The sequence below is a fragment of the Thalia democratica genome, chromosome 2 (assembly GCF_965202585.1).
Source record: "Thalia democratica chromosome 2, ktThaDemo2.hap1.1, whole genome shotgun sequence".
Lineage (NCBI taxonomy): Eukaryota > Metazoa > Chordata > Thaliacea > Salpida > Salpidae > Thalia > Thalia democratica.
In genome coordinates, this window is record NC_139166.1 from 51017969 (window position 1) to 51045880 (window position 27912).

Genomic DNA, 27912 nt, shown 5'->3' on the forward strand with positions numbered 1-27912 from the left:
TGGGACCTGGTAAGCGACAATCTGAGGCTGGGTGACTTGGTTCCTCTGACCCCCGAACACTCTCACCATCAGGTAGATGAAGCCCCCGCAGAACATTAAGGTAACAACGGGCACGACGCAGTAGTAGACCACGGCCAGGACGATGATCAAGCCGTACCAACCTGACACGTCCGGGTGTTCTTCGCAGCACTGGTGTGGCGAGCAGCAGAGGTCAGGGTTGACGCACGTGCTGTTGCAGTTCATGGCGTAGTCCGTGCACCGAAATTCGTGGTCCTTGTAAGTGACGTTGTTTTCGCAGCCGAATACTCTGAAAGGGTCTTCGGTTTCAGGTAGGCTGATTTTAAATGACTCGATCGTTGCCGGCGTTACTCTTTCAGTTTTTGTTGAGTTGTCGTAGCAGGTAGCGTGGTTCACAGTGAAAACCAGCAAGAACGTTAAAACATTTATGGTCATTTTAGCTTTCTACATACACTGTTTTTCTTCTACATTTAAATTAAATTTAGTAAGTAAAATGTTTTCATTTAACTAAGTTTTGTTGCTTAGCATCTTATACATCATTATAAGGAAGTGTGACATAAAAATAAGTTGTTTTTTATTTGAAATTGAGTTATTGTAGAAGAAGTTTGTCTTATACTTTTAACTATATAAAAATTAGATCTAGTTTTATGAGTTGTGCAACCAAAATAAAATATTGTAGCGAAAAAAATCAAAATAGTTACTTCAAACAAGTTCGTCAGAAAAAAAACTCATTAAAACCTAAAACACATTAAAATATTTTTTTGTTTGAAATTAATTTTTTTAGAAGAAGTTTGTTTTTAGTTTATATAATTAAAAAAATGCTCTATTTTAATAAGTGATACATATTTTATACATATACCAAAAAAAAAAAAATTAAGCTTAAAAAAATTCAAAATAGTTATCCTAAACAACTTCGCAATGAAACAATTTCATATAAAATCTAAAATACATTTGCAATAAGTATTTTCCTAAAATTTATACAATGAAAAACCAGAATCTATATATTTCCAAAATCGGTCTTAGGGTACAGTCTAATTGTCTTGTGATTTTTAAACGTTAAAGAGTTAAAGCACTTTAAACTTTAATATGTAAAAAAGTCTTAGTTTTTTTTTATAACAAGAGTATTTTGACTAAGTTTATTCTTAGAACTTGTCAAGTAAAAATTTTACGATATGTTTCACCCAAAAAAAACTCAGTTTTAATTTACTCTGAATATATTAGCTGAAATTTAAAACTTTTATTTCGTATGTTATATTAGGTAAAGTTTTTGTGTAAAAATAAGAGTGACTTATATAAACTTTTATTTTATCATTTCATAAAAAAGTCTCATATTCATATACTTAATTAGAAAACTTAGGTTGTTGATTTTAGAAATACCTTACTTTTTAAAGTTGTGAAATAAACCTATCTAACTTAGATATTTTTACTACTAGTATTCTTTTGTTTAAAACTTTTTGGACTAATATTAAAGTTATATTACTTTTAAAACTTGAAATATATGACTGTTGTTTTCATGTTTTTTGTAAAAAAATATAAGGTTTCATTTACCTTGTTAATTTACGAGCTGTCGATTGAACGTAATATAACTAAGGAAGAGTATATGTTCATTTATTATCTACAAATTGAATCGTACATATACACTACACATTTTAACCATTAAATTATCTAAACCTTTTGATATCATAAAAACTAAAAAATTCAATTAAAACTTTCATATAACTTAGTTTTTAGTAAAATTAGTTGGCAAAGTTTTTTTTTCAAACCAGTATAAATTAAAAGTTAATAAGCGTTCATTAAAGATATCATGTATGGCAGAGGAAGTCAAATATTCGTGACGGCAGCCTTATTTTCCATTGTCACATTTCTCCACAGCCCCCATTGTCATCGAGCCCATAATGCCCATTGTTGCTCGCTCAATGATTTTCTTCCCCGTGACAGCCACCCACACCATTTAGTCTGCACGCCGGGGTCACGTTTAGTGCACCGTGTTTTGTCTTGCAGTTTGTCACAAAAGCCGACAAAACGTATCAAACGGTGGTCGGCGCTCAGTCAATAACCCTTTAATGTGTATTAACTTTTTATTCAATGGTTTTATCATATTTTTCAATATTAAAAGCCGTATTGTTTTTCAATTTGGTTTTTGAAACAGCCTTCGTGGAATGAGTGGCATAAAGCTAGCACTCTTTCTTTTTTTTAAATTCTTGTATAGTAATTTGTTCTACTTCATTTGAGAAAATCTTCCTTTCAAAGCGACAAATGTTAGTTTTGTAATTAAATGCGCTTCATAACTAGTTTATAAAACAATATTTGATTATTTTTTAAATGGTTATGAGTTTGTAGTAGTACTTCAAACATTGAATAAAAAAATAATACTAAACTAAAATGCGCAGCAAAAATGTTTTTATAATTTTGATATTATTTTAAATACTACATTAATAATATCAAAATTATAAAAATTATAATAACTAATTACCTCTAGTTTAATTAAAACACAAATAAAATACATTAGTTTATTTAATATGTATTTTTAGGCTACCAGAACGATGAATCAAAAATAAATCAATTGTATCTTTGTAAATAATTAACAAAAATTTTATTCTTAGTCAATTTATATAAAGAGTAATAGAAATCACACAAATATTGTCTAAAGTTAAAATCCAACAAAGTTTGTAGAAACAAGCAAAAACATAATTTAATTAAAGTTATACGTAGTTTTTGGGTGTCAAAAAGAAAGTTTAATTTTAATCTAACATGTAGTAGCTACTTTTAGACTTTAATTTTTTCATCTAATTTAAAACAAAACTAACTTTCAAAACTTAAAGATTGTTAACTGATAAAAATGATTAAAAACCTTGTGTGAGTAAATCCTATCTAATAAATTTGACTTATTTTAAATATTAAAATATTAATCGTATATATTTATAACTTTTGATCGCTTTTTAACTTTAAATAAAAGCTAGTAAAAATATTTATCTTTAAAATTTACTTAACTCATAGTTTTACGATAGATAACCTTTTTTCCTTGTGTTGCTTGCTTTTTAATCTTACATCATAAAATTTTATAATACAAAATAGCTTGTAAATATCTAAAATTTTAAGTAAATAAGATTAATTTTATTAGAAAATTTGTTTATCTTCACAACAGTTTTGTTTTAAAACAATATTCAGTAGAACCTTTGCTCCATAAACTTTGACGTTTCTCAAAGTAAGTTGCGTATAATAGAATAGTTTTTCGTATATATTAGGAACAAAATTTTTAATTTAAAAAAAATATCTATTTTTATACTAGCATAAACGTTTAATCATTAGAAATTTAAAAACACATGAGACTGTTATAAACAGTTTTAAATTTATATCATAAAACTTTTATGGCGGTTATGAAATCTTTGAATATTTCAAAAATTTTGGAAAGATCATTCTAGTTATTAATCACTAACTGTCACTTAGTCATACTAAGATTTTTAAATCAAAATATGAAAAAAGACATTCATAAGACAATAAGATGTCAGCGAGGTTATAATAGGTGTATTTGCAATTAATCAAATCTACTTCCTGTTTCGCACGTTAGTCAGTTTCAATGCAATATTGTTTGACAGTTTAGAAAAGCAAAACTTAACTTCTGATTAATATTGTCAAAACGTATCGTTTTTCATACCATGGCAAACTTAACTTTTCAACTTGGCTATGAAAGTTAGAACAGTTTTAAAAATAATTCTATTGCTACTTTTAAATAAAGATGTACTGTACATTTTTTAACAGAAAAATCGATAAAACATTCAGTTGTTATAAACTTAAATTAATATTACACTATAAAACATGTATGATAATTACTTTTAAAAAATTTAAAAAAACTATCGAGCAACACTGCAAATTAGTTTGTGTTGATACTCTACATAAGTTGTTTTTATTTAAGAAGTATACTTAATTACATAAAATAAGATCAAAACTATAAACAAGTTGTATATATACAACAATATTTCAAATAATGTTTTTTGCAAAATAACTTTAGTAAATAAAATTGTTATTATTTTTTTTACATTTTTAATACACTTAAAAAAAACTCCCGGAAATTCAAAGTTAAAGTGCAAGTAGTATTTCTAAAACGGTTTAAAACTATAAAAGATGTATGAAAGATGTAAAGCTTTTTACTTGTGTTTAGAAACTTATAAGTCACACTAAAGAATACATAAGATATACATGTAAACAACATAAATCTAAGAATAGTATTTAGATACTTAACTTTTTGATAGTTCATTGTGATAAATGATTTTTGTATTTTTAAATTTTAAAACTCAGAAAATGTAAAAATTAATCAAAAACACTTTAAATTAATTTAAAAATTATAATTTTAAAATGAGCGATTTAAATAGAAAAAAAAACATTTTATCGGTAATATCTTAAAAAGCTTTATACTAAGTCTCTAATTCAGGGTCTCTAAAATTCATTTTTATAAACGCTCCTTTTTCTAAAAATTAAAAAAGTAATCGCCGCTACTCATTAAAAATCCATGAAAAAATAATATCTATTGTAAGTTTTAAATGTCCGGTAAACTGCGCCTAAAACCTTTTTTGCTGTTTAATACGAACTCCAGACTTTCTAGTATTAGTTTCAAAGTTCTCATAAAATGTATCTAAGTACCCCTTGGCCCTTATTGCTCACTTTCTAGTCACGGCCTCCCCTTTGCAGCTTATCGTCCCCTGACTTTCAAAGATGGCCACAAGGGGGCTATATGGTCCACTATGGGAAATAGTGGTATAAACATAGAAAGTTTTTTTTAGTATTAAAAAGCTTCAAAAAATTAAAAAGTGTTCTTTATAAAAAGTGCATTTAAAGTAAAATTCTTTGACATATAATATTTGTATAGCTGAATTATTTAGCAAAATGCTTATAAATTAAAAGTACTTTATTTATTACTTTTACAAAATAATAGAAGATTTAAATATATCTTACAAACAAAAAATTATATTGTTATCTGTAGCATAGATGACAGTCTTTAAAAAGGAACAGGCCAAGTTTGTTAATGAAAATTATTCGCTGGCCGCAGTATTTTTGAAAAGCTTTAATTATATTTAGAAACTTGTAAGCTTGGATTAAAAAATTAGCAAATGTGTGTTCAGGTGAGCATAAACTAGAATCACAGTTTACTCATTTTAAAAGAGAGCATATCTAACCTCTTAGTAAAAACAAACTTGCTTGTTCAATATTAGTTATTTTTGCTTAAAAGCGCCGGTCATGGTTTTTGGTCGCTGGCCATATCTGGCACAAGACCGCAGTTTGTCGATCTCTGTTCTAGTAAAGTATAGTATAACTTTATTTTTTTATTATTAGATACCTCTGTATTTTTTTAAAACATTAAATTTCATAGATGCATGATAAATTGATGTTTTAACAAAATTAACTTCTTCATTAAAACCACTTTACTTAACTTAAAACCTTATATCCATTTAAAGTTTTTTACAAAAAGTGTTTTCTAAATGAGTTAAGTTTTAAGTTATTTAACAATAAATATTATGTGTTTAGAGTTGTACTTTATTTTACTTATGTTCACACCTTTACTTTAAAGTTTTTTCCACATTCTAATAAATCTTTGTAGGTTTTTAAAAAAAATACTATTTACATTTTTAAATCATAAAAATGTTTTGCTTAATACAATCACGATTACAGTATAAAAAAACACTTTAAAATAAGTTTGCTAAATCTTAAACTATAAATCTATAACTTTTAGTAATTTAGCGTTTGCTGAACCAAAAAATTAGTTAGTCATATTAAAAACCATTACAAGTTAATGCAATTTTACCTTCAAATACCTTTTAAACACATATAAACTAAATTTTGTTTTCTAAGTTTAATTTATTTACAGTAAAGATTCCAACGATGCAAAGTGTTAGAGTAATCGCTATAAAAATATAAAAATTTATAGTTTACCCCCTCCAACAAGATTTCTAAAAAAACTACCAAAAAAACCGCCCAGGACCATTTTTTATGCTCTACACTACATCATCAACTCCAGAATATCTAGTGTAAGTTTAAAAAATATATATATAGTATCTAGTATATGTTTATTTTTTAATCTTTAAAACTTGAGATAACTTTTCAAGTTACAGTTCATACAACCAAATAAATTTCTTGCACTCAAAACGCTTCGTACACCCCAAAATAAATGTGTACACTAGTGCCTAGTGGCCTAAACAATGATCCAAAGCACATGTAAGTTAAATGATTATAAGTGGACATCTACAGTAATAAAGTTTTTATTTTATGTTTTAGTCATAAATTCACACTGAATTATACTGCTACAAGGTCACTCGAAGTGGTTTTTAGTTACTTGAAAAAGTAGCAATCGTTAGTATTATACTTTTAATGCTCCTGAAGGCTACACTAAAAATTTACTTAGAGGCTATAGTTATGATAAACATGCCACTGAAGCCAATATTTTGCAACATTGAATAATTTTGTATTATTGTTAATAATGTTAGTTGTTCTACAAGTTATACTGAACTATAGTTTCTGCGACTCTAGATTTTTTTATGTCAATCAATTATGAATACTATGATTTCTTACACTTGATTTTTTTGCGTATAGTTTTGACAACTTTAAAGCAAAAAAGTTTTTAATTTGATTTAATAAAGCTCTGACTTGAAAACGATTTTCAGTTGACCACTATATTGTAGCTAAATAGCAAACAAAGATGAACTAATGGATTTTAGCGTACTTACAAAAAATTACTTTTGTACTAAACCAGTTTGATTTTTCCTAAAAGTAAATTTTAGAAAATTACAAGTCGATTTACAGTTTAATTCGCACCAAAGTAATCTACTAACGCGATATATTATATAACCAAAAAATTTCTAATCAAAAAACTCAATAAAACCTTCAATAGTTTAGTTCTTTAGTTTTATTTAAATGCAACAGTTCTCTTAATTAATTGTTAATGAAATTGGCAAGAAATAAGTTACAACTTTTTTTTAAACAACCAAATGTTTTATGTAACAAAAGTAATCATTCATTATCATAAATATATAAACAGGTGCGTGTATTGTAATCAAATTGTTTATTCTAAAACTTATCTTACTTAAGTGTTAACTAACATTTATTAAAGCTAAGGACAGATCGATCTCTTACATAAAATTAAATGATGAGAACAAAAGTTTGGTATACAGATACCATATGTGACAAGACAAATATTACTTTTCTACGACCTAAACTACAAGTATTTTCTACTCGCAGTTGTGGAACACAGGTATTTATGTACAAGATTTATTGGCTGATAATGAGTTTCAATGGTCAATTGACTACAGAAAAAATAGTTTACTCAACCAGAAAAAAAAACAGGCGTTATTAAAACTCTTGTTTGCATAACTGGTTTTATTTATTTTTTTGCTTCGGTATTTCTAAGACCTTTTAAGTGAAATAGCAACAAATTATAGCTATTTTAAATTAAAAGATTATTAGAAATTCTACAAAATGTTTATTAAAATTTAGCCCGCAAAAATTAAACCAAAATACATAAATATTTATTTTGTAATATGTTTTAGTATTTCTTTCAAGCATAGAAATATTGTCTACAAAAAACAGAACTATTATTTTAAAAATGAAAGTTTTAGAGCTTTTTTTTTTAATTTATTTATTAAATAAGTATACCTTCTTTAAACATTGCTTACAATCACCTTAAAAAATTTTGGTTCTAAGAATAAAATTTGTAAAAACTATTTTTCTATAATATGTTCTCTAGCTTGAAAAAAAAGAGTGGTCTCGATGTTGGTTTTTGGGTGATATAAACCTAAATGTTTCATAGAAAAACTCCTGAATATTTGGAAAAAAAAATCAAACTTATCAAGTTTTTTAAAAAACTTTTGTTAGTTTTAAATATGAACTATATCACATCAGATAAAAAACATACATACATAGATAAACATATAAGTATTTCACGTGATTTTGTGTAGTTGTTGCAAGCTGTAATTTTGAATTAAATTTCAGAAATATTTTGGGTTAGTTGTAAACACGAAATAAACAAAAATTGGGCGCACTTAAACTTAGATAACTTCTGCAATACTTGAAGCAGAAATAAACAAAACGAGTTTTGAAAATAAGATACCCAGTTCTATTTAAAAATTTCAAGTCCAAGTTTAATTTTCTAGTCACCATAAAAGTCAATCACCGCTTGCTAGCCTACTGTGCTGCTGGGAACGGGTTAGAAAAGCACGGGTGACACTTCAGCACAGAGTGACACTTAAGCACGGTGTGACAATTTAGCACGGAGTGTCATTTTAGCACAGAATTTGTTTTGCATTTTTTTTCTTTGTTTAAATCACTTTAGGTAATGTATTGTTTAAAAATCTAAAACGAACTATGCAACATGGAAACTAAATTTAACAAGCTTTAAATGAGTTACAAGTTTAAGCTTTACTTAAAACTAAGAAAAAAGTAAATTAAAAAACTTTATTAACTTGTTTTAATATTTAATTTTAGGTGAAAATATTTTGATACTTTTACTTTAAAGTTCTCGACATAAAGCTATTTTAATTAAGCTAGCAATAAATACAAGCTCTAAGAATATTAAAACTTTTTTTAAATGCTTTAACTAATTCTAATAAGACTAAACTTTAAAAAGTTTTAAATAAAAAGTGAGAAATATATGTATTAAAAATTTTCTTTTTTCATTTTAAGCCCATAGTAAAAACTTTATTTATAAATTTTTTTAAGACAATATATTTAAAAGTTTTACAACTAGTTTTCACAATTATTTGTTTGTTAAGTAACAACCATTCCAATACTTACAACAGAACATGCTTTTTGTGTTGTTTTACACTGTAGTTGTTTTAATCAAGAAAACAATTTTTCAAGTTTACTTTGTAGTTTTTGTTAAAGATTGTATAAAAAAATTGGTAATGTCAATTGAAATGAACCAATACCATAGATCGATGCAAATAAGTTTGATACCTGAGTTGTTACACTTTATATATTGACATTGGCTTGAATTATAATTTTAAACTTACTGCTAATATTAAAGTTTAGTAAGCTGAACATCAAAATGCAAATGAATTGACTTAAATTTTTCGGGTTTAAAGACACGCTAGTTGAATATTCTAGTTGCGGATTTAAACATCTTTGATTTTGAAACTACTGTACAGAAAAATAAAATTTGTTATCTTCCTTGAGAACATCCGAGTTTCCTGATCATTTTAGAGAATAATTAACTTACTTGATCAAGTGACAACTATGTATTACGTGCTCATCGAAATATATGCACGCACGGCAAATTAATTTTGATGCTCTTTAGGAGAAAAACTACTTCAAAACACTATATCTTAGACATTGTGAGACACTTTATACTTCTGATCTGTACACTTAAACCTTTCTTTTATGCTTTTTCGATATTCTGAGTGTTTTTCGATATTTGAGTCAATTGTAAGTTTTTTGAGTTTAATTTTACCTTTTATGCTGTTCTTAAAAAGTTTTCATAAGGACGTACCTCAAAAACAGAAGACACTACTAGCTTGTAAATAACATCACATTAAAAATTATAAACTTAACACTAAATTTAGTCAAAAACTTAATCGGTAATAATTTTTATCAATTTAACAATTATGTGCAAACATTTTTGCTCTGAAAAGAATGTTGATATAAACTATGTTTTACTAAAGACGGACTTATTAGTCCGGACTTTTTAATATCATACTTTCATAGTTCTTAATTAAAATTACTTGCAGGTATTATAATTAAAACTGTAGCAGTTAAATAAGTTAAACTCAATTTAAAAAACAGTTCTTTCAAGAACTAATGTCTATATATTTTTCGTTAGTTTTACATATTGCAAACAGCTTAGAATAAAAAGATTAGAATTTATTTCAACAGTAGCATGTAGTTTATTTTTAAATAACATGCTGTCTTGCATACTGTTAAATCTGTAAAATATAAACTTAAACACAAATACATAAATCATCTCAAGCAGAAAAAGGTTTTATTCGATCAATCAAGTAGAATAAGAGAAAACAGAAAATTGTTTTAGTTTAAAATTTTGTTAGGAAAACTTTATGAGATTATCAATTATTAAGGTTTTCAGAATATAAACTGATAGAGTAGCTTTTTACTAAGAACTTGTTTAATCTCGTAAAACTGTCACCTTGGTTTATTGCTTGGAACAGGTATATATAAAAAGCAAAAATAACTTAAATTAGAACAGAACGCACAAAGAACTACTTTTCATTAAAGTCAGTAAACAACAACATTCGAAAACAATTGAAATTGCAAACGTCGGTCAAATATCTTAGGTGCTCAAAACAATTATATTTCAAGTATAAACGCAATTTAAATTTTACAAAACCAATTCTGTTAAAAAAGAACCTTTCAAAGTAATTCAAGTAGAAAAAAAACAAGCCGTTATACAAACTTTTAATACGGACTCGATTTCCGCAAAGAAAAATCTATGGTACGTATTAGTTTGAATTCGCAACAAAATTTAAAATAAATAAATAGTTTATTTCACAATAAAGAAACTAAATAGACTTTTAGTAATACAAAAGTTAATAGCATGGATGAACTTAGAACATCAATAGAGAAAATTATATAAAGCGCTGTAAAATCACGCCGTCTAGCTCCAATTAAATATAGTATGTATAATATATGCAAAAATGAATAAAAAACTTAATTTAAACTTATTCTGCGCGACGCACCCACAATGTATTAGTCGTTGAACTCGAGCCGATATTGGGGGCACACCACGGATACACGCACACTTTAATACACTCGGTATCAGATGGCGATGCCGGCCATTATGCCGCACCCGAACACTGCCACCATGAAGGCGATGACCAGCCACAAGTTGTCGGTGGCAGACTGCATCAGCGCCTGGCTTCCCGGCTGCGACTGTGAGTTGTTATGAAAAATTAAAAACTATTTGCGTTAGACTTAATTAGTTTAAATTGATAGTAGATATAAAAAAATTCCATGGCAGAAAATAATCACAGTAACAAAATAATATATAAGAACACATGTTATTATTTCTTTTTTTATTAAATTATTATAATTTAAGTTACATTTCAACTGCTGGTAGATGAAAATACACAATGGCTAGGTGAAGTGGTTTCAACACTTCAGTTTGTAGTACAAATTTAATTTGGTTTTTTTTTTTTTAAACTACAAACTAAACTTATCTCAAAGGTTGCTCATAATTGCATGAAGAAGATACAAAAAAGCGATCACATGGTATTTGACTTGTGATGGCTACAGAATGGAAAAATATAATACTAATTTACCCAATTTAGCGTAATTAATTTGTTAAATAACAAATTTACATTATAAAAAACATTTGAACATATTTTAAACAAACTTTTGTTAAACAAATATTTAAAATTGATAAGTATCTTTTTTTCTTAATTATGTTTTAAGTTATTTTTTTAATTTTTGTTTTGGCTTTCAAGTATTTGCCAACATTTAAATTTAAAAAGTTTTAATTTAAAAAATTTATATCCTTGAGTAGCTACAGGCTAGCTGAAGTTTATAGGTAACTTTAAAATACATAAAAAAAACTTTGGTAATGACAATAAAAGTAGAATTTTTCAATTATTTACTTTTAAATACTACCAAATGAAGAAATTAATTTATAGAATTTTAGCAAACAGAAATATATATTATTTTTTTTAAACTGACCTTGAGTAAACAAAAAAACGTAAAACTAATTATACTAGCCAAGGGTTTAAAAATATACATCACAAACGTAAGTTGTTCAAAAAACCTCAAAATACGTCAAACTAGCTTAATAGGTGAAAGGCAAAGTATTAAAATAAATATTTATATTATTAACAATTTTTCAAAATAGGTTTAAACCAGTGGAAAGTATTTATAACAATATTTTTGTTTAAATTCAAATTTCGATCTATATAATGGAAAGTTATTAATTTTACTACACTTATTTTTCATCAGTTTGATAAAGTTTCAAAAAATAATTTAATACATTATTAAACGAAGGATTCTTCTGTTATTAACTTGCATAAATTAGTATAATGATACAAACTTCATAATTGCACAAGAAAAATTTTCTATCTATATGAAAAGTTTTAGGAAATATTAAAAGTAAATAAAACTTACAATTTTTAACAACTATAAGTTTTTATATATGAATATATACCCGGAGTACATTTTAGAAATTCAAATAGAAAAAAATCTTAAAAAAGAACTCATTTCACATTTTGACTAATAAACAAGTAGAATTCATAATGTAGAGTGATTAGAAATTTTTTCAATATTCTAGAATAAGCTGAGGCTTCACACATTTGTACGAGTAACGTAGTTATACTATAAACATAATAAACAAAAACCTACAAATATTTACAACCGCTTTGCCTCTACACGTGTGAAAAAAAACCAAACATTGAAAATACTTTAAATATTTTTAGTAAAACCATGTTTAGCTGAAAAAAAATCTTAATTTCCTTTAACACACCTTAAGGAAGAAAAAAAGTTTATACAGTTTAAACTTTAAAAGGCTTTTAAGGATATTTTAAAATCTTTTTATTTACTTTTGTTGTTATACTAAATATTCTGTTTTAAAATTTTTATTTAAATTAAACAACTTATGTTTTTAAATAAAAAATGATAGCTTTATGTTGTAATCACCAGTATAGCATTTATATAGTAAATTTAATACCATATGTAAAACTCGCAAACTTAATGAGTATTCAAAAATAAATATAACTTAAATCCAGCTAGTATTTTAACAGTACACTTTCTTTTAAGTTTTTGAAGGTTTTGAAGAATTAAATGTGCAATTAATTTCAATATGCAATCTAAAAAAATAAAATAAAACCTGAACATTTGTTTGATAATAAATTTTGCTAACAAAATAACTTAAAACTAAAACGCTTCAGTAAATTAATATGTTTTAAAAAATTTAACGCTTTAGTATTGCTTATAGTTTGAGAAATAATATGCAGTCATGTTTTGGATTTCAAATTTTTAAAGTAAATATTTACTCAACTCGAATTCAAACGGGACAGTTACAAACAACAACTATTTCAAATTGACAAGACATTTTATATCACGTGAAGCTTTAAATTTAACTGTTTTAAATGAGGTAAAATACTTCGACTTTATTCTCAAAGCAAAATATTAATATTTTGTTAGTAGTTAAATTATATAAAAATAATAAGAAGATTTATTTTGGTCAGTAACCATATCTATATATAATAACTTAGATATTAAAAATTTTAATTAATCAATCCACTAAAGAAACTTACTTTGCTCTGGTCGACGAGCTGCTTCAAGTTTTTGTTGTCCAACTGCAGCCGCTTGCATTCTTCCATGAGTAGCTTCAGCTCTGTGGAGTCCTGCTGAGCCTTACTGTTGTTCTGGGGCTCGTCTGCCGGTTTCTGAGGCGGGGTTTCTTCTTGTTGCGGCGCGGGCTCTTCTTCCTGTTCACATAAATTTACACTGTAACATTAACTAATTATAAAATTTATTTTTATCAATTACGTCGATGTTATTAACAAACTTTTACCAAGTGTTTTGATAGTTATGCGTAATAATAAGGCTCTTCTTCCTACATCTATCACACATTATGAAATTGTGGTTTAATGAAATAAATTTGTATTATAACTAAAACAAATTTTACTAAGTGTAGTTGTATGTACAGTAGACTACCGCTTAAGTACGCAAATTGAACCCGACCAAAAAGTACGTACTTAGCACGGGTAGTGCGTACTTTTTGATGTCATAGTGTAATATGAAATTTAGTTTTTTGTTTTCTTTCTTACAACTAGCCACCAAATAACTAAGCCAAATAAACAAGTTTAGAATAAACCTAGCTTTGTTTTTTATGGCTGAGATTTTTATTAAACATTTAATCTAGAAAGTAATACATTTATTATAATTTTCCATTAGCTAAAAAGTGTTTGATATTTTTCATTTGAAAGAAAAAGGTTTCAGGACTGTTTTTGTAAAAAATTTTATATCAGTTGAAAGATTTAAAGTATAAGTGCACAATGATAAGATGCTCATTATTTTTTTTTTATTTTAGCTTTTTGTTGTTGTTGTTTCTTTTGACTTTATAAAATTTGTAAATAGTTTTTGGTTAACTAGTTTTATGTAATGTCACATTAAAATTAGCCTTTCTTTTGCAGATTTTATGAAAGTTTTTGAATAAAAAAAAATTTAGAAATTTTAGAAAAATTTATAAAAATGGATGGAAAGCGTCAGAAAATGATTATATGGAACAAGTCCAAGATAAAGGTAAAGTTGCACCACCAAAGCCAACATATGTCTCCCGTGATAATATGAGAAAACTCTTTAGGATTTTCAATGCTGAAATGAGAATGGATTCTCGATTTTGTCTTTATGGATAAGTGCGTACTTAAGGCGGGGTGCGTACCAAAAAAAGTGCGTACTTAAGCGGTAGTCTACTGTAGTAAGTTATTGTGCACTTGGCTAAAAAAATAAAAGCTAGGCTTAAACTAAGATTTTACACGAAATTACTTTGTGCAGTGCTACTACCTATATCTTCAATAACTTTTGTTTTCAAAAGTTGACTAAAACAACTTTGCGCTAAAACAACCACAAAAAATTCTATAACTTGAGCTTTTGAACTATAACTATAGTTATGACTGTGGGCTATTTGGCTTTAAATTAAGGAAATGTTTGCAGTAATTTATAAAACCCGCAGTGATTGCATAAAGCGAATAAACACATTTTTCGATTTTGCATTTTTTGTACAAGTAATCGTAATATTTGAGTATTTAGGTTAGAAATAAAATATTTATGAAAACTTAACAAATTTTACAAACTAAAGTCAGTTATATGGCAAATAATTATGCTATATAACTGAACTTTAGTAGTAAGGAATTTAATGAACTTTGAATTAACAAAGCAACTTTTATTTTAGTTAAAACCAGATAAACATATTACACAAATCTTTAATACAGTTAATTGATATTTCAAACAAACTTCTTCTAAAATGAAAAAAGCTTAAAAACATTATTTAAATTTTTCGAACAAGAACTAAAAACTTTTTTTTTTAACTTTAAGATTGTATTTATTTTTCTTGCTTAGAATTTACTTAAGGTGAAACTAAATAAAGTATATTATTAACACATAAATTATTTTAATAATTTTAATTACATAAGATACAAATTATTTTATTATAGAAATTTACTTACATCTTGAGGACAGGGTTCAACGAAAACACATTTAAGTTTTGAATCCATGAGGTCACCAGGCTCGGCTTGGGCCCACTGTAAAAATTAGTTCTCATGAGAAATTTGCTGTTAAATTATTCAGTTCAATGACAGTAAATTTAAAACTACAAATATATCAGAATAACTAAACTATTTTAATTGAGTTAAAAAGAAACATTACCATGAACTCAAGAAACGAAAATACTTAACTATTGCTGACTGTAGCATGTCATTGACCGTAAGCTTAAAATGATATGTAATAAGTATTATTAAATAAACTAATCTTGAACTGTTATACTAGAACTAATTGGTTCACATAAGTTTATTACTATAGTTAATTTGTACTTTGTTTTTATAAAGCTACGAAACAACTAAGTTATAATCAAAAAAAAAAACTGATTACTATATAAGTTAAAAAAGATCAATTTCACAATGTAGTAATAAACAAATAGTTTACAGTTATAATAAAATACTTTTAAACTATTAACTATGAAACTTCTGACAAACTAACGATATGAAATCAGTTGTATAACTAAGTATGAGAGGAAAATAATATGTATAATAAGTAACAATTAGCAGCTTTATTCACGAAACAGATACATTTTATAAAAGTCTAAACTATTAGTCATCATTAAAGTATAGTAAGTTCATCGCAGTTGTAATAATATGCTGAAGTATTGAAATAACATAAAACAAAAAAAAACTCTTTTAAGTTTAGGTTTATTAGATCTTTAAAAGTTTACTTGCGGTTAAGCAGAATAAAAGTTTTTTTTTTATATATTAACATTTAAATGCTCTAGTTTTGTTTAACAATAGTAGAAAATAAACATATTGATTTAAATTAAATACAACTTGGATGTGAAACATAAAAATAAATTTAGTAACTAACAATTTTGTCTAACTCTTCACATCCATCAGTGGCATACATAGATTGTACCATGAACTTGTGTTTGCCCTTATCATTAGCATCTCCTTCTATTGGTTGCAGCATAACTAAAAACGTAAAATAAAATAATTAGTATGAAAAATTTTCTATTTCTTTCACATAAGAAAATTATATTGATAGGAGATTTTAGATAACAAAAAAAATATGTAGATGATTAAATATTGTTTTACTCATTTTACTAGTTTCAACATACTACATTATTGTAAATTTAGTTGGCATTATAAAACAATTGAAAAAATATACATTTATTTTAAGATCTATAATCATGTAATCAAAACTTAAGTTAATAAAATTTTTAATTATGATTTTTAGATGAATGATAACAATAAACTTCTTAATCGTGTCAAATTGCATTGCATGAAAACCTTGAATTATGTAATAACATTTAAAAAAAAAAATGTTAAAAAAGTGTTTTTTTTTCAAGTCTAAAAAACAAAAATATATAAACTTATAAGTTTGTTGTAATGGATTTTGAAATACTTATATACATTACCTAAACTGAACAGCTTAAATTTTAACTTTAAATTCAAAAAAACCTTAACAGAAATAATAAAAAAACTCAAATAGGCAATTAAAGTTCAAAATAAGTATAAAAGCTCTAAATAAGTTAAAGCTGATACTTAAAAGTGCAATACTATTTAGATATTTTTTTACTTTAGAAGATAAAACAATATTTAACTTGAAAAATTAGTCTGAATTTTTTAAACTTTTATGGACAATTTTTATTTTATACTTAAACATTATACCTAATAATGGGTAGAAAGTTATAAGTACTTAATTTTCTAAACCTTGAGCAACTTATTAAAACTAATAAGTTATTAAACAAATTTCATTTAGAATTTAGTAAGTCAACTGAATAAAAATTAATAAGTGTAATTTAATTGAAGTTATTTTTACAATTATCATCTTGATAGATCTAGATTAAAATATAGGCAATTAACTTATAATAAACCTACATTTTTTGCAAATTATGTTCTTAAACAAACGAAAAGGATCTTAAGTGTTTTTTCTAAGTTTTAAAGTTATAAGGAATGTAAATGCCTATACTAAATTTACAAATGAAAAACAATATAAAACTCTCTTCTTTAACACTTTTATATTTTCCCTTTTTCAATAAAAATTCAATCAGACAGAAATAGGTAGAACACAAAATACAAAATCAAGTTAAGTTAGAATATACGTAGAAAAAATTGTTAAAATATTAAATAAATTTAAAGGGTGGGTTTTAAGTAGAGAAAATTGAAACTTGCAGACTACTTTTAGAAAAAGTTTTTAGTAAATCACTAAGTACTAATATTACTACTTTAAAGAGACCAACATACTTCTTAGGCACTTAAAAAATGGACTGGTACTGGTTTGAATAAACCCACCAAAAAATCATCTGCTATTGCAGAATATTAATCAGGGTTTCCAAAGGTTTTTGAGAAATTTTGTCCAGGTTTTCGAATGTACAATTTTTTGGTCTACTTTTAATTTAAAATTGAGTATAAGGTAAAAATCTGTCTTAATAGTTTATGAACATTTAAAATTTACTGTTCAACTACTTAAAATTTTCTTTTAACTTAAGAAAAATTAATGCTAATAAAAAAAATATTTATATGACAGACTTTTTGTGTCAAATCGAAATTTCATTACTTAACATGTAAAATTCTTTAAAAAGTGTTTTGTTTTGAGTGATTTTGTTCGAAATTCCAAATTTTTTCAAAATTTCACAATTTCTACGTTTTTTAGCCTAAATTGTCAAATTTGAAGTTTTTTTGGCAACCCTGATTAATTTAATAATTTTGAATGAGCTTGAAATTATATGATTTTTTAAGTAAAGCAAGTCACTTGTATCACTTAAGTGTTTTAGAGTCTTTAATTATATAAAAATTTAGGGATGAATTATGTAAACATCAGTTTATATATATATATATATATATAGAAAAAAAGGTGATTATTTAAACTAAAACACTTTCTACTAAGCCCACTTAAAGGGCTTATAAATAATTTATTAGGAAAATTCGATAATTACTGTAAAACAATATTAATTTTTTATATTTAGGTAAATATTAAATGTGTATTTATGATGCAGTTATAAATCCATGCTTGCTCACAAATAACTTTTATTTAGTTGCTAACAATTGTAATAGATACAGCTTAGCCAATACATATTACATTATAATTTAAATAACCATGTCAGGATTTCCAAATTTTTTTGACAAATTTCTTCCAGGTTTTCTAAATTTCTTACAGGTTTTTTAAAGTATTTATTTATTATATATATTATTTATGATGCAGTTATAAATCCATGCTTGCTCACAAATAACTTTTATTTAGTTGCTAACAATTGTAATAGATACAGCTTAGCCAATACATAATACATTATAATTCAAATAACCATGTCAGGATTTCCAAAATTTTTTGACAAATTTCTTCCAGGTTTTCTAAATTTCTTACAGGTTTTTAAAAATACGTTTTTGGGTCTATTTTTAGTTTTAAGCTAAGTTTAAGGTAAAAAACTGTATTATGTAGTATAATAACATAGAAAAGATACTATTAAGCTACTTCAAATGGTTTTTTTAATAAAAAGAATTTTGATGATGAGAAAAAATTATCTATTTGGTAGATTTTTCGTGTCAAATTAGAATTTTACTACTTAACATGAAAAAATTGCTTAAAATTCCAGCTTTTTCCAGGTTTTTTAAGATTTATTTTCAAAAATACAATTTTTTATTAATTATTGTTCCAAATTCCAAGTTTTATTTAAATTTTTCAAATTCCAGGTTTTTCCAGTTTTTTCCTTTTTAAAATAAAGTTTACAAAACAATCAAAATATTCAAAAATAATATACTGGCTTTTTCAAAAAAAATCATTGCAAAAATTCTGTTTTACTAAAAATTAAAACAAATATCAATAAATTAGAAACAAGTAATTGCAAGTGTAAATGATGAATATGGAAACATAAAACTAAATTCATACCAGAAACATTTACGGATTCATTTGGTTCTACAAATCCACTGTTAGGTCTCACACAATATCTTCTTGGTGCTGTTGTTTTAACTTTGAAGCAAACTTTTCTATCACTTGGGTTGCGGAGATTTAAAGTTGATGTTACAACTTCATTGAAAGGTCCTTAAAATACATAAATGCATAAAATAAAAACATGTTGAATGAACTTCAACACTTGATACAGTAAGTTTACTTATTTTCTTAATTACTATAACATGTTTTAATGCAAAGAATTTATAAAAATTCATAGTATAGTTGAAATTTAAAGCTAATTTTTGAAACATTACGGGCATAGGGGGGTTAATCACTTTTGTAAAACTTTGATCTTATTTTATAGAGTTTTAACTAAGCTACAAGATGCTTTTTACTGATTTTAAAAATTCAAAATAATCTTTAAGATATAGCAGGTCAAAGTCGGAGGCAACAATAGGTTCCTTAAGGGAGCCGCAAACTAAAACAGAAAAAAAACATTTCACTAAAAATCTATTCTCCTACATTTTTTGAGAAAAATACCTCAAACTTTCAGGAAATGTTCCTTGCAATATTTAGAAAATTCTGTTGGAAAGAATTAAAAACAACTAAAACTTTATTTTTAAAATTAACAAAATAATCAGATTTTTTTTGTTTATTTGTCATATATATTTTTTTTTTATTCTGTTCTGACAGAATTTTCTAAATATTGCAAGGAAAATTTCCTAAAAGTCTAAGATAGTTATCTCAAAAAACGTAGAAGATATATTTTTAGTGATTTCTAGTTACTAGCTGTTTTTAGTTTGCGCCTCAAGGAACCTGTTGTAGTCTCTGACTTTGACCTTCAATGTCTCAAAATTTATTTTTAGTTATAAAAATCTGTAAAAAGCAGCATGTAGCTTAGTTAAAACTCAATAAAATAAGACTAAATTGTAAAAAAGGTGATTTATATCCCCTATGCACTTAAATCTAATTGCTACTATTTAATTTATTTATGTAATACTCAAGTTATGTAAGATATATATGTTTTATAAGAACAGTTCTTTTAGTGTAATAAAAAACTCATTCAAGTTACTTTGTCATTAGTTGTAAAACAAACCTTTAAAACTTAGCTCCTGTGGTGGAGTAATTTGTAAAACTTGAGGCTGTTTAACCCTGGACATAATGCTTTTTTATATTACAAAAATCTAAAATTGTTTATTTCTTTATTAAAAATTTGATACTTTTTATGATATTATATTTATAATTTATGAATTGAAAAAATAAAGAATTCAATCTGTTTAAACCAATTCAAATTATCAAAATGTATGTAATAAATTAACTAAGCAATATAATACCTAAAAGCTAAAATAAAACTCATAAGTTTTATTAGTTATTACAACATTAAACTAGGTCAGTTTATAAAAACACTGACTAAAAACAGAGTAAAACTGCAGCAGAATTATTTAAAACAGTTTTTCTTGTTTTGCTCATTTCAAAAAGCAAAGATAATAAATAAGCTTCAGATACATTATACAACATCTATGTAAATCAATCATTTGTAATTGGTAAGGGAACAAACACTTGATTTATCAAGGATTTAGAACAAATTCTTAAATTTAAAAACATGTTGTTCTAAACTTTTAAAGTAAATGTTTAATTGATAATTAATGTTGCTAAATTCTGATATGGGATTTATGCATACTGTTTTACAGATGAAAAAACTTTATAATTTAAATCAGACTTAGATAATTGTGATGTGTACTCAAGGGCATCCCTGGCATTTTGATACTTCATAAAATAAGCTTGAACGTCAGCCATACTAATTTGTTCTAAAACATGCTTAGCGTTTGTCTTAAAAATTTCAGCATTGCATTCAGGTTCTTCTGGAAAAAAGTGTGAATATGATTTTTTTAGTTGTTCATCAGTACAGTATGTGACTTCTTCAATCATATCAACACGCCCTGGACGAATTAAAGCTTTATCTAATCTTTCAGGATAATTAGTTGTCATAAAAACAATTCTTCCTTCGGATGCAATTACACCATCTAAAGAATTTAAAACTCCGCTCATTGTTACACCTGACATTCCTTCATACCTTTTGTCTTCAAACATTGTTGATCTATCTTTAAAAGCACAGTCTATGTCTTCCATTAAAATAATACTTTGGGGTGGAGCATTGACCATGAAGTGTAGCAATCGGTCATCTGATAAGGTGTGGCTTCCAACTTCAAGAATGCAGATACTGTATTCAAGTGCACCGGCAAGAGCATTTATAAAACTGGTTTTTCCACAGCCAGGTGGACCATGTAACAAATAACCTCTCCTGTAAGGAATTCCTCGATCCATGTACCACTTTTGTGAGTTAAGGAACTTCTTTACATCTGCAACAATCTTTTCTGTCTGACCAGCAGCTGTAATTACTGAAGAAAGAGGTCTGCGCTTTTGAGGCGCACCAAACTGTCGCCACTCAACACCAACAGGCTTGAAAATTAATGTGTGCCCTTGTTGTTCTTTTAAAGTTGTTTCTTTTGCCTCTTGTAGCATACTTTCTACCAAAGCTTTGTTTTTACCAAGAGTAGTTAATGTTAAGGTTTCATAAGGAACACCATGAGCCTGATCGATCATTGCTTTTTCTCTTGTGCGCTCTATCTTAATTGGTAATTTATTATACCAAATATAGTGAAGACCAGGGCTAGGTCCAAATGAAAAGCTAGTATCAATTTTGCCACTGTGCAACTGTTTAAAACTAGTTTTTACACTTAAATGAGCACTTGCATCTGGTCTTTTGGACAACCACTTCATCATCCAACTATAACTAGGATCTGACACAGGAATTTCTAAAGTTGTCATTGCATGGCGTTTTACTAAGGTATAGCCCACAGCTAAACCTCTGCGCAATGCTTGACCAGCATATGCAAGTCCCATTACCCCTACAGCAGTACCAAATAACTCATTATTGGCACAGTATTCTTTGATAGTTTCAACTAGTGGCATGTTATTACTATTAGCTACAACTTCTAGTGAAAAATAATGTTGAAAATACAGGGGAGAAGCAAGAAATGAAAAATTAGCAGTATGAACCCAACTTAGTTAATGAAAATGTAGAATTAAGAATTTTCATATACTTAATTGTATATTTTTACCAACTTACATAAACTTTATCACTACTTATATCTATCAAAGAGATATTGTTCTGCATTTTTACATACTTGTCATTTAGTTAAAAATAATCTTTAGTCGTAAAAGCCTTAATATATAAGATTCACTTTACTTTTGGTGCACGTTATTTTAAGCTTTCAAATGTTTATTGCAAAACTTAACAAAAAGTTTATTAAGAATAAATTATTAAAACTAGAATAACAATATCATGATATTTTAATGACATTTGTAAAGTGTGGACTTATGTAAGCACATCTTTATAGCACCAAAAAACTAATATTGTTTACAAAATCACTACTAAAATAACTTTTTATCTAAAATTTAAACCTTAAAAAAATAAAACTTTCTAGCCATACTTGACAGAATACAATTTAATGATGCTACTTTTTTTTTTTAAATATTAATAAATATCTCAAAGAAAACTGTTTTAATTTTCTATCACTGCATTTACATCAAAGGCAATATATTAAGGACAATTTTAATCTAAAAAAAAATTAACTTTGGCAAAATAATAATAAAAAACAACTATTTAAGCAAATGATATTTAAAAAAAAATATTGAACATTTATTTTATTATTGTCTATACTAAATAGTTCAAATAACAACAAGTACATATATTAGTCAAAATAACCTTAAATATCATACAAAAACTTAGTAATGATATTTAAAATCCTCAAGGATCAAGTTATTAAATTGAAATATACTTTTAAAACTATAGCTAGTACTTTTGATTTAAATTTTTCTTGATATTTAGCTATAAATATGTCCATATGACTCGCATATATTAATGCAAACATTTCAGCTAGAACAGTAAAAATGTTTTAAATAGAGCTTCTGGTTAGATTATATTAACAGTACTGCTAATGTTTGAAGAAAGCAACCTTAAAATTATGAAAAACTAGCCTTATCAAGTTTCTTTTTTTTTATAATACTTTGTTGGCTAAATAAAAGTTTTACTATAAATCTGTATTTCTGGTTGCACTTAACTTCATACTAAAGACTGACATCATAACTGTAGATCAGGGTTTTGCAAAGAGCAGTGGAAATTTAGGTGGCCATGAGCAGTAAAGGGGCTACAGGGGAGGCCATATGGTCATAGTTTAAAACTAACACTAGATATTCTGGGATTTAGGGGGCCATTTGAAAAAAGTTTAGGAAACCCTGATGTAGGTGTTCCCTAACTCTACATTTGCGAAACAGTCAAAAATTGGACAGTGTTTCTACAAAATTTCAAAAAAGTGTTAAATATTTTTGTAAGGTTGGGTAAATCTTATTTTCTTTCAGTTGTAGGTTATAGACAAAGCTCTCAGGTCAAATTAAAGTTTCAAAACAGTCTGTATTCTAATGTATTTTGTTGTGTAGTTTAGTAAAAAGGACTAACAGTTTGTTTTTTCTCAATCTATGTATGTTAAACTCACTACTTTTTGTAAGTGCAGTAACAATAAAATTAAAAACATCTGCAGTTGCAGCATGTGTAAACATTTTGATATGTTTATAAAAGTTTTCATGTAACCTCTTAGAAATACAATTTTAACTCATTTGTTTACTCTTTTTGAAATCTATTTTTTATCAATATTAAATTTAACTGTATTATTTTACAAATTAATTTTAAAAACTTATAACCAAGTAGTCAAAGCTACTATGCAAAATTTATTACTACCAGTTCAACTTAAAAACATGAAAACTAAACAACTTAACTAAATTAAACTGACAGCATATTTCTTTGAAAACTTCTGATAAATCCTCATTGAAATTGTTTTTGAGATAGCTGAGGTATAATATTTTCAAACACATTTTTGAATACTATGCAGAAAAAAAAACTACAATAAAATTTATCTTTTTGTACAACTTTCAATAAAATTTCTTAATATTTTTAGTTTACTGATAACTATTTTGAAGGTTTTAAGCATCTAGCTTAATAAGTAGAAAACCAAGTAGTATAAAATTTTAGAGCTAACCAAGAATGTTCAAAGTAGACCTAAAAGAAATATAACTAAAAACCAATTTGATTAATAAAATAGGATGCATAAAATTATATTTTTTTTAGCTGGTTATTGTTGGCTATGAAAATTAGTTTCAGATTGCATTAGTCGGCTATATATAAGCAGCTTTTTTAATTAGTAGTACAGTATTTTATTCTTGGGTTTTATTTTAAGTGTAATTAAATTTGCTAAGTTTCTAATTTAATTACATAAAACTAAGAATAATTGTTACATTAGCTAAAATTACTTTCAAATGCCACCCCTTTAATAACGTACATTACATTAATTCATTGTAATAGTTTAAACAATATTTACAACCAACTTTTAAAAATGTTAAAAGAAGTGTTGTTTATATAGATAAAAAATAATTTCTATTAAATAAAGCTGGAGCTTTAACAGTTTTAAGGTAAAAAATAAAACGGCTAAGAACTGTGCTCAACCAAAAAACACAACAAAATTTTAAAACAGAACAAAACACAACAAAATTTTAAAACAGAACAAAACACAACAAAAATATAATTTAAAATTAAATTTTAAATTAAACATTAATATTATTTCAAAAACTAATTGTTACAAGAAATATCCCTTGTTCAAAGACTCTTCTATAAAATTATTAAACTTCCCACAAATTTATCAATATATTATTTTTAATTTGATTGTGGTTTTTTTTTTTAACTTAATAGTACTAAAATTTCAATCTTAAATAGTCACTAAAAACCTCTATTGCTTACAACATTACAATAGTGACATTTAAATGATATATTCATTGGAAAAATCGAGTTGAAATGATATTTAAGGGTTTAACTATAGAGTTTAGTACAAATAAATAGGACACAGTAATATATCCACTAATAGGAGATTGATAATTAATAATTTATTATTTTTGAGAATAAACAATTACTCAGTTTCACCGCAGAGCCAATTTTCAAAATGTAAATATGTTTTACAATTTGAGAATCCGCTCTGCGGTGAAACTGAGTAATTGTTTATTCTCAAAAATAATAAATTATTGATATTTAAGGGTTGCCATCTTTTCATAGTTGCCACTCTTTAAGTCAAAAAAAAAACTATTCTGAGTGACCTTCAATTTTCCTCAGTCATTCTAAGTTTTTCAAATTCTTTATAAAAACAACTTTTAATTAAAAAATCAATAAAATTCAGACTATTCAACAAAATTATTTAAAAACTTACAAAATATTCAAATTAATCAACTAAAGTCATTTAAAATCAAGAAAAAAATTTGCGGAGATTTCAAAAATCTTAAAACTATTATAAGGTTTTTATTGAAAAAACCAAACTAAACTGAGTTTTAAAAACATATATATAACATCTTGAGTTGTTCTGAGATTTTCATAAGCTTAAAAATAGTCTGAGTAAAAACTTTTTCACAAAAAAACATATCTTCTTCTACGTTTTTTGAGATAAATACCTCAAACTTTTAGGAAATGTTCCCTGCAATATATAAATAAAAAATAATGATAATAAAAAACAGTTTTCTTTTTGTTGTCATAAAAGTTTTATTTTTTTATTTTTCCTTAATTCTGTTCCAACAAAATTTTTCAAGTATTGGAAGTAACATACCCAGAAAGTTTGAGATAGTTATCTCAAAAATTGTAGAAGATAGTTTTTTAGTGATTTCTAGTTATTTATTCCTTTAGTTTGGGCCTCAAGGACTTAGAACTGATATATCTCAAAATTTATTTTTAGTTATAAAAATCGGTAAAAAGCAACTTGTAGCTTTATTAAAAGTCAATAAAATAAGAATAAACTGTAAAAAAGGTGTTGTTGAAAAAGTATAACAAAAAGTCATTATAAAAAAGTATTTAAGAAGAAAAAAGACAATTCAAAATATTATGACACATAAAATCAATGATAAACCAAGATTTAATTGAATTTATTTTTATATGGTCCATAGTGATTAAGTCAATGATACTTGTATAAAAACAAGAAAGAAAAATGTGAACACTCACAACTAAGGTCAATGGATTGGTGTGGAGAAAGACCTTTTGGTCATCAAGCTGTAACCATTTGCTTGTAACTAATACTTCGAGCTAACTTTAAAACATTAATGAAAAAGATATAATTATAAAACAAAAATAAAAAACTCAAAAGTACATACATTAAAATTACATACATAATTTAATATACATACATTTAAAGTACATACAGGGTTGCCACACACTCAGGGAACTCAGGGAATCTCAGGGAATTTTCAAACTGTAGAAAATCTCAGGGAATCTCAGGGAAACTCAGGGAATTTTGGCATTTTTCTTTTAACTCAGGGAAACTCAGGGAAGTTTCGAATTTTTCTCTAAATTTCAGGGAAGTTTTTGAAAATCTCAGGGAAATTTTTTTCTAGATCTAGAATGAGGTTTAGTTAATCCAGTTTCAATATTTTGTTCGAAAGTGATATTTTTTATTATTTAAGTGGTTATTTAAGAATTTTTTTTAGCCCTGCGGCTAGTTCTTCAATATTCTTAGTATTAACATTGTAGTTTTTTAAAGTTTTAAATTTATATTTACTTAAGTAAAATCAAACAGTTTAGAGAAATGAAAGTTGTTGTTAACTATTATTATGTATGCATTTAAGTGAGTTCTTCATGTGAAATTATTATTATAGTATAATTAAATTTTGTCATTTAAAATGTCAAACAAATTAAACTTTATTCTTTTATGTAGAAAGTTAACTAACAAGTTTACACAAAGTTGTGCAAAAATTTAGTTTTAAATTTTTAATTGGTTTAAACCTTTTAAGACTGAGTTTTTGAAAACAGTTTTTTTCATAAATTTAATGCAGAAGCATTCACATACAACCTTCCTTTTATTATTAAAGAAGATAAATGAGAATGAGGTATTAATAATTTGTGTTAAAAAAGAATTTTTTTTTTTTAAGATTTTAAAAATACTCAGGGAAACTCAGGGAAATTTAAGGTTACTCAGGGAAATTTTTGGTCACTCAGGGAAGATTTTTTGGCTCAAAGAGTGGCAACCCTGTACATACATATATATATTAAAAATGGTAATCACCCTTTTTTTAACCCATTACTGCCAATATTGACCATAGAAACCATAGTCTACCTTGGGCTCCACACGTCTCCTCCCTTAGATTTGATTTTTATGATCATTTACATTCACATTTTTCTTGTTGCCCTCTCTACAAGAGCAACCACAAAAAATGCAACAAATATCTCAAAATTAAATAAGATGGGAGAATTGGTAATGTCAGTAAAAATATTTAGTAGAATCATAATACTGTAAGAGCACAATGTATTTTTAAATAGTGTCTATTAAACAAACAGAAATTCTACTAGTTATTTGGACTCTGATTATAATGCATTATTATTGTTTCTTTTTGAAGATAAAGTATTCTTTTTGTCCAATATGGGCATAGTATAGGTCGATTTTAATAACTTATGTAGATGGATAGACAAAATATTTACACACTTTTTACACACTTTGTTTACTTTTTTATTAAATTTTCAAGTTGTATTTTGATTACATTAAAGTTAGGAGCAGTTACCATAAAATTTCACACGTATCAAAGACAACAGGGACAAAAACGAACTTTCAGGATTTTACGAGAAACTATTAGTTATTGCTTTACTCAGTATGAGAGTCAATAAAAAGAAAATTATATGTTTTTTCTTTGTTTAAAACTTAATCAACGAATATTTTTAGGTTCAAGAAAAGTATATAA

General features: G+C 26.0%; 2 protein-coding genes across 2 annotated transcripts; both read right to left on the minus strand.

The window, feature by feature from the left end:
• Positions 1 to 9962: 9962 nt before the first annotated feature.
• LOC145829237 (vesicle-associated membrane protein-associated protein A-like) lies at positions 9963 to 20281 on the minus strand. The gene is made up of 6 exons (XM_082936980.1): positions 20192 to 20281; positions 19093 to 19245; positions 16075 to 16178; positions 15168 to 15242; positions 13254 to 13427; positions 9963 to 10884 (listed from the first exon to the last, which is right to left on the minus strand). The coding sequence occupies exons 1-6, from the start codon at positions 20253 to 20255 to the stop codon at positions 10771 to 10773; spliced, it is 684 nt and encodes a 227-aa protein (XP_082793106.1). The 5' UTR covers positions 20256 to 20281; the 3' UTR covers positions 9963 to 10770.
• Positions 20282 to 20531: 250 nt separating this feature from the next.
• Positions 20532 to 22087, minus strand: LOC145829264 (mitochondrial chaperone BCS1-like). Its single transcript, XM_082937012.1, has one exon. The coding sequence runs from the start codon at positions 22066 to 22068 to the stop codon at positions 20767 to 20769; it is 1302 nt and encodes a 433-aa protein (XP_082793138.1). The 5' UTR covers positions 22069 to 22087; the 3' UTR covers positions 20532 to 20766.
• Positions 22088 to 27912: the final 5825 nt, after the last annotated feature.

Excerpts from the sequence above, each read along its gene's own strand:
- LOC145829237 (XM_082936980.1), bottom strand. The coding sequence starts at position 20,255 with ATGTCCAGGGTTAAACAGCCTCAAGTTTTACAAATTACTCCACCACAG. Across the intron at positions 13,428-15,167 it reads TTGAACCCTGTCCTCAAGAT|GAAGAAGAGCCCGCGCCGCA; the intron begins GTAAGTAAATTT and ends TTATGTGAACAG. Across the intron at positions 10,885-13,253 it reads AGCTCGTCGACCAGAGCAAA|TCGCAGCCGGGAAGCCAGGC; the intron begins GTAAGTTTCTTT and ends AACAACTCACAG.
- LOC145829264 (XM_082937012.1), bottom strand. The coding sequence starts at position 22,068 with ATGCCACTAGTTGAAACTATCAAAGAATACTGTGCCAATAATGAGTTA.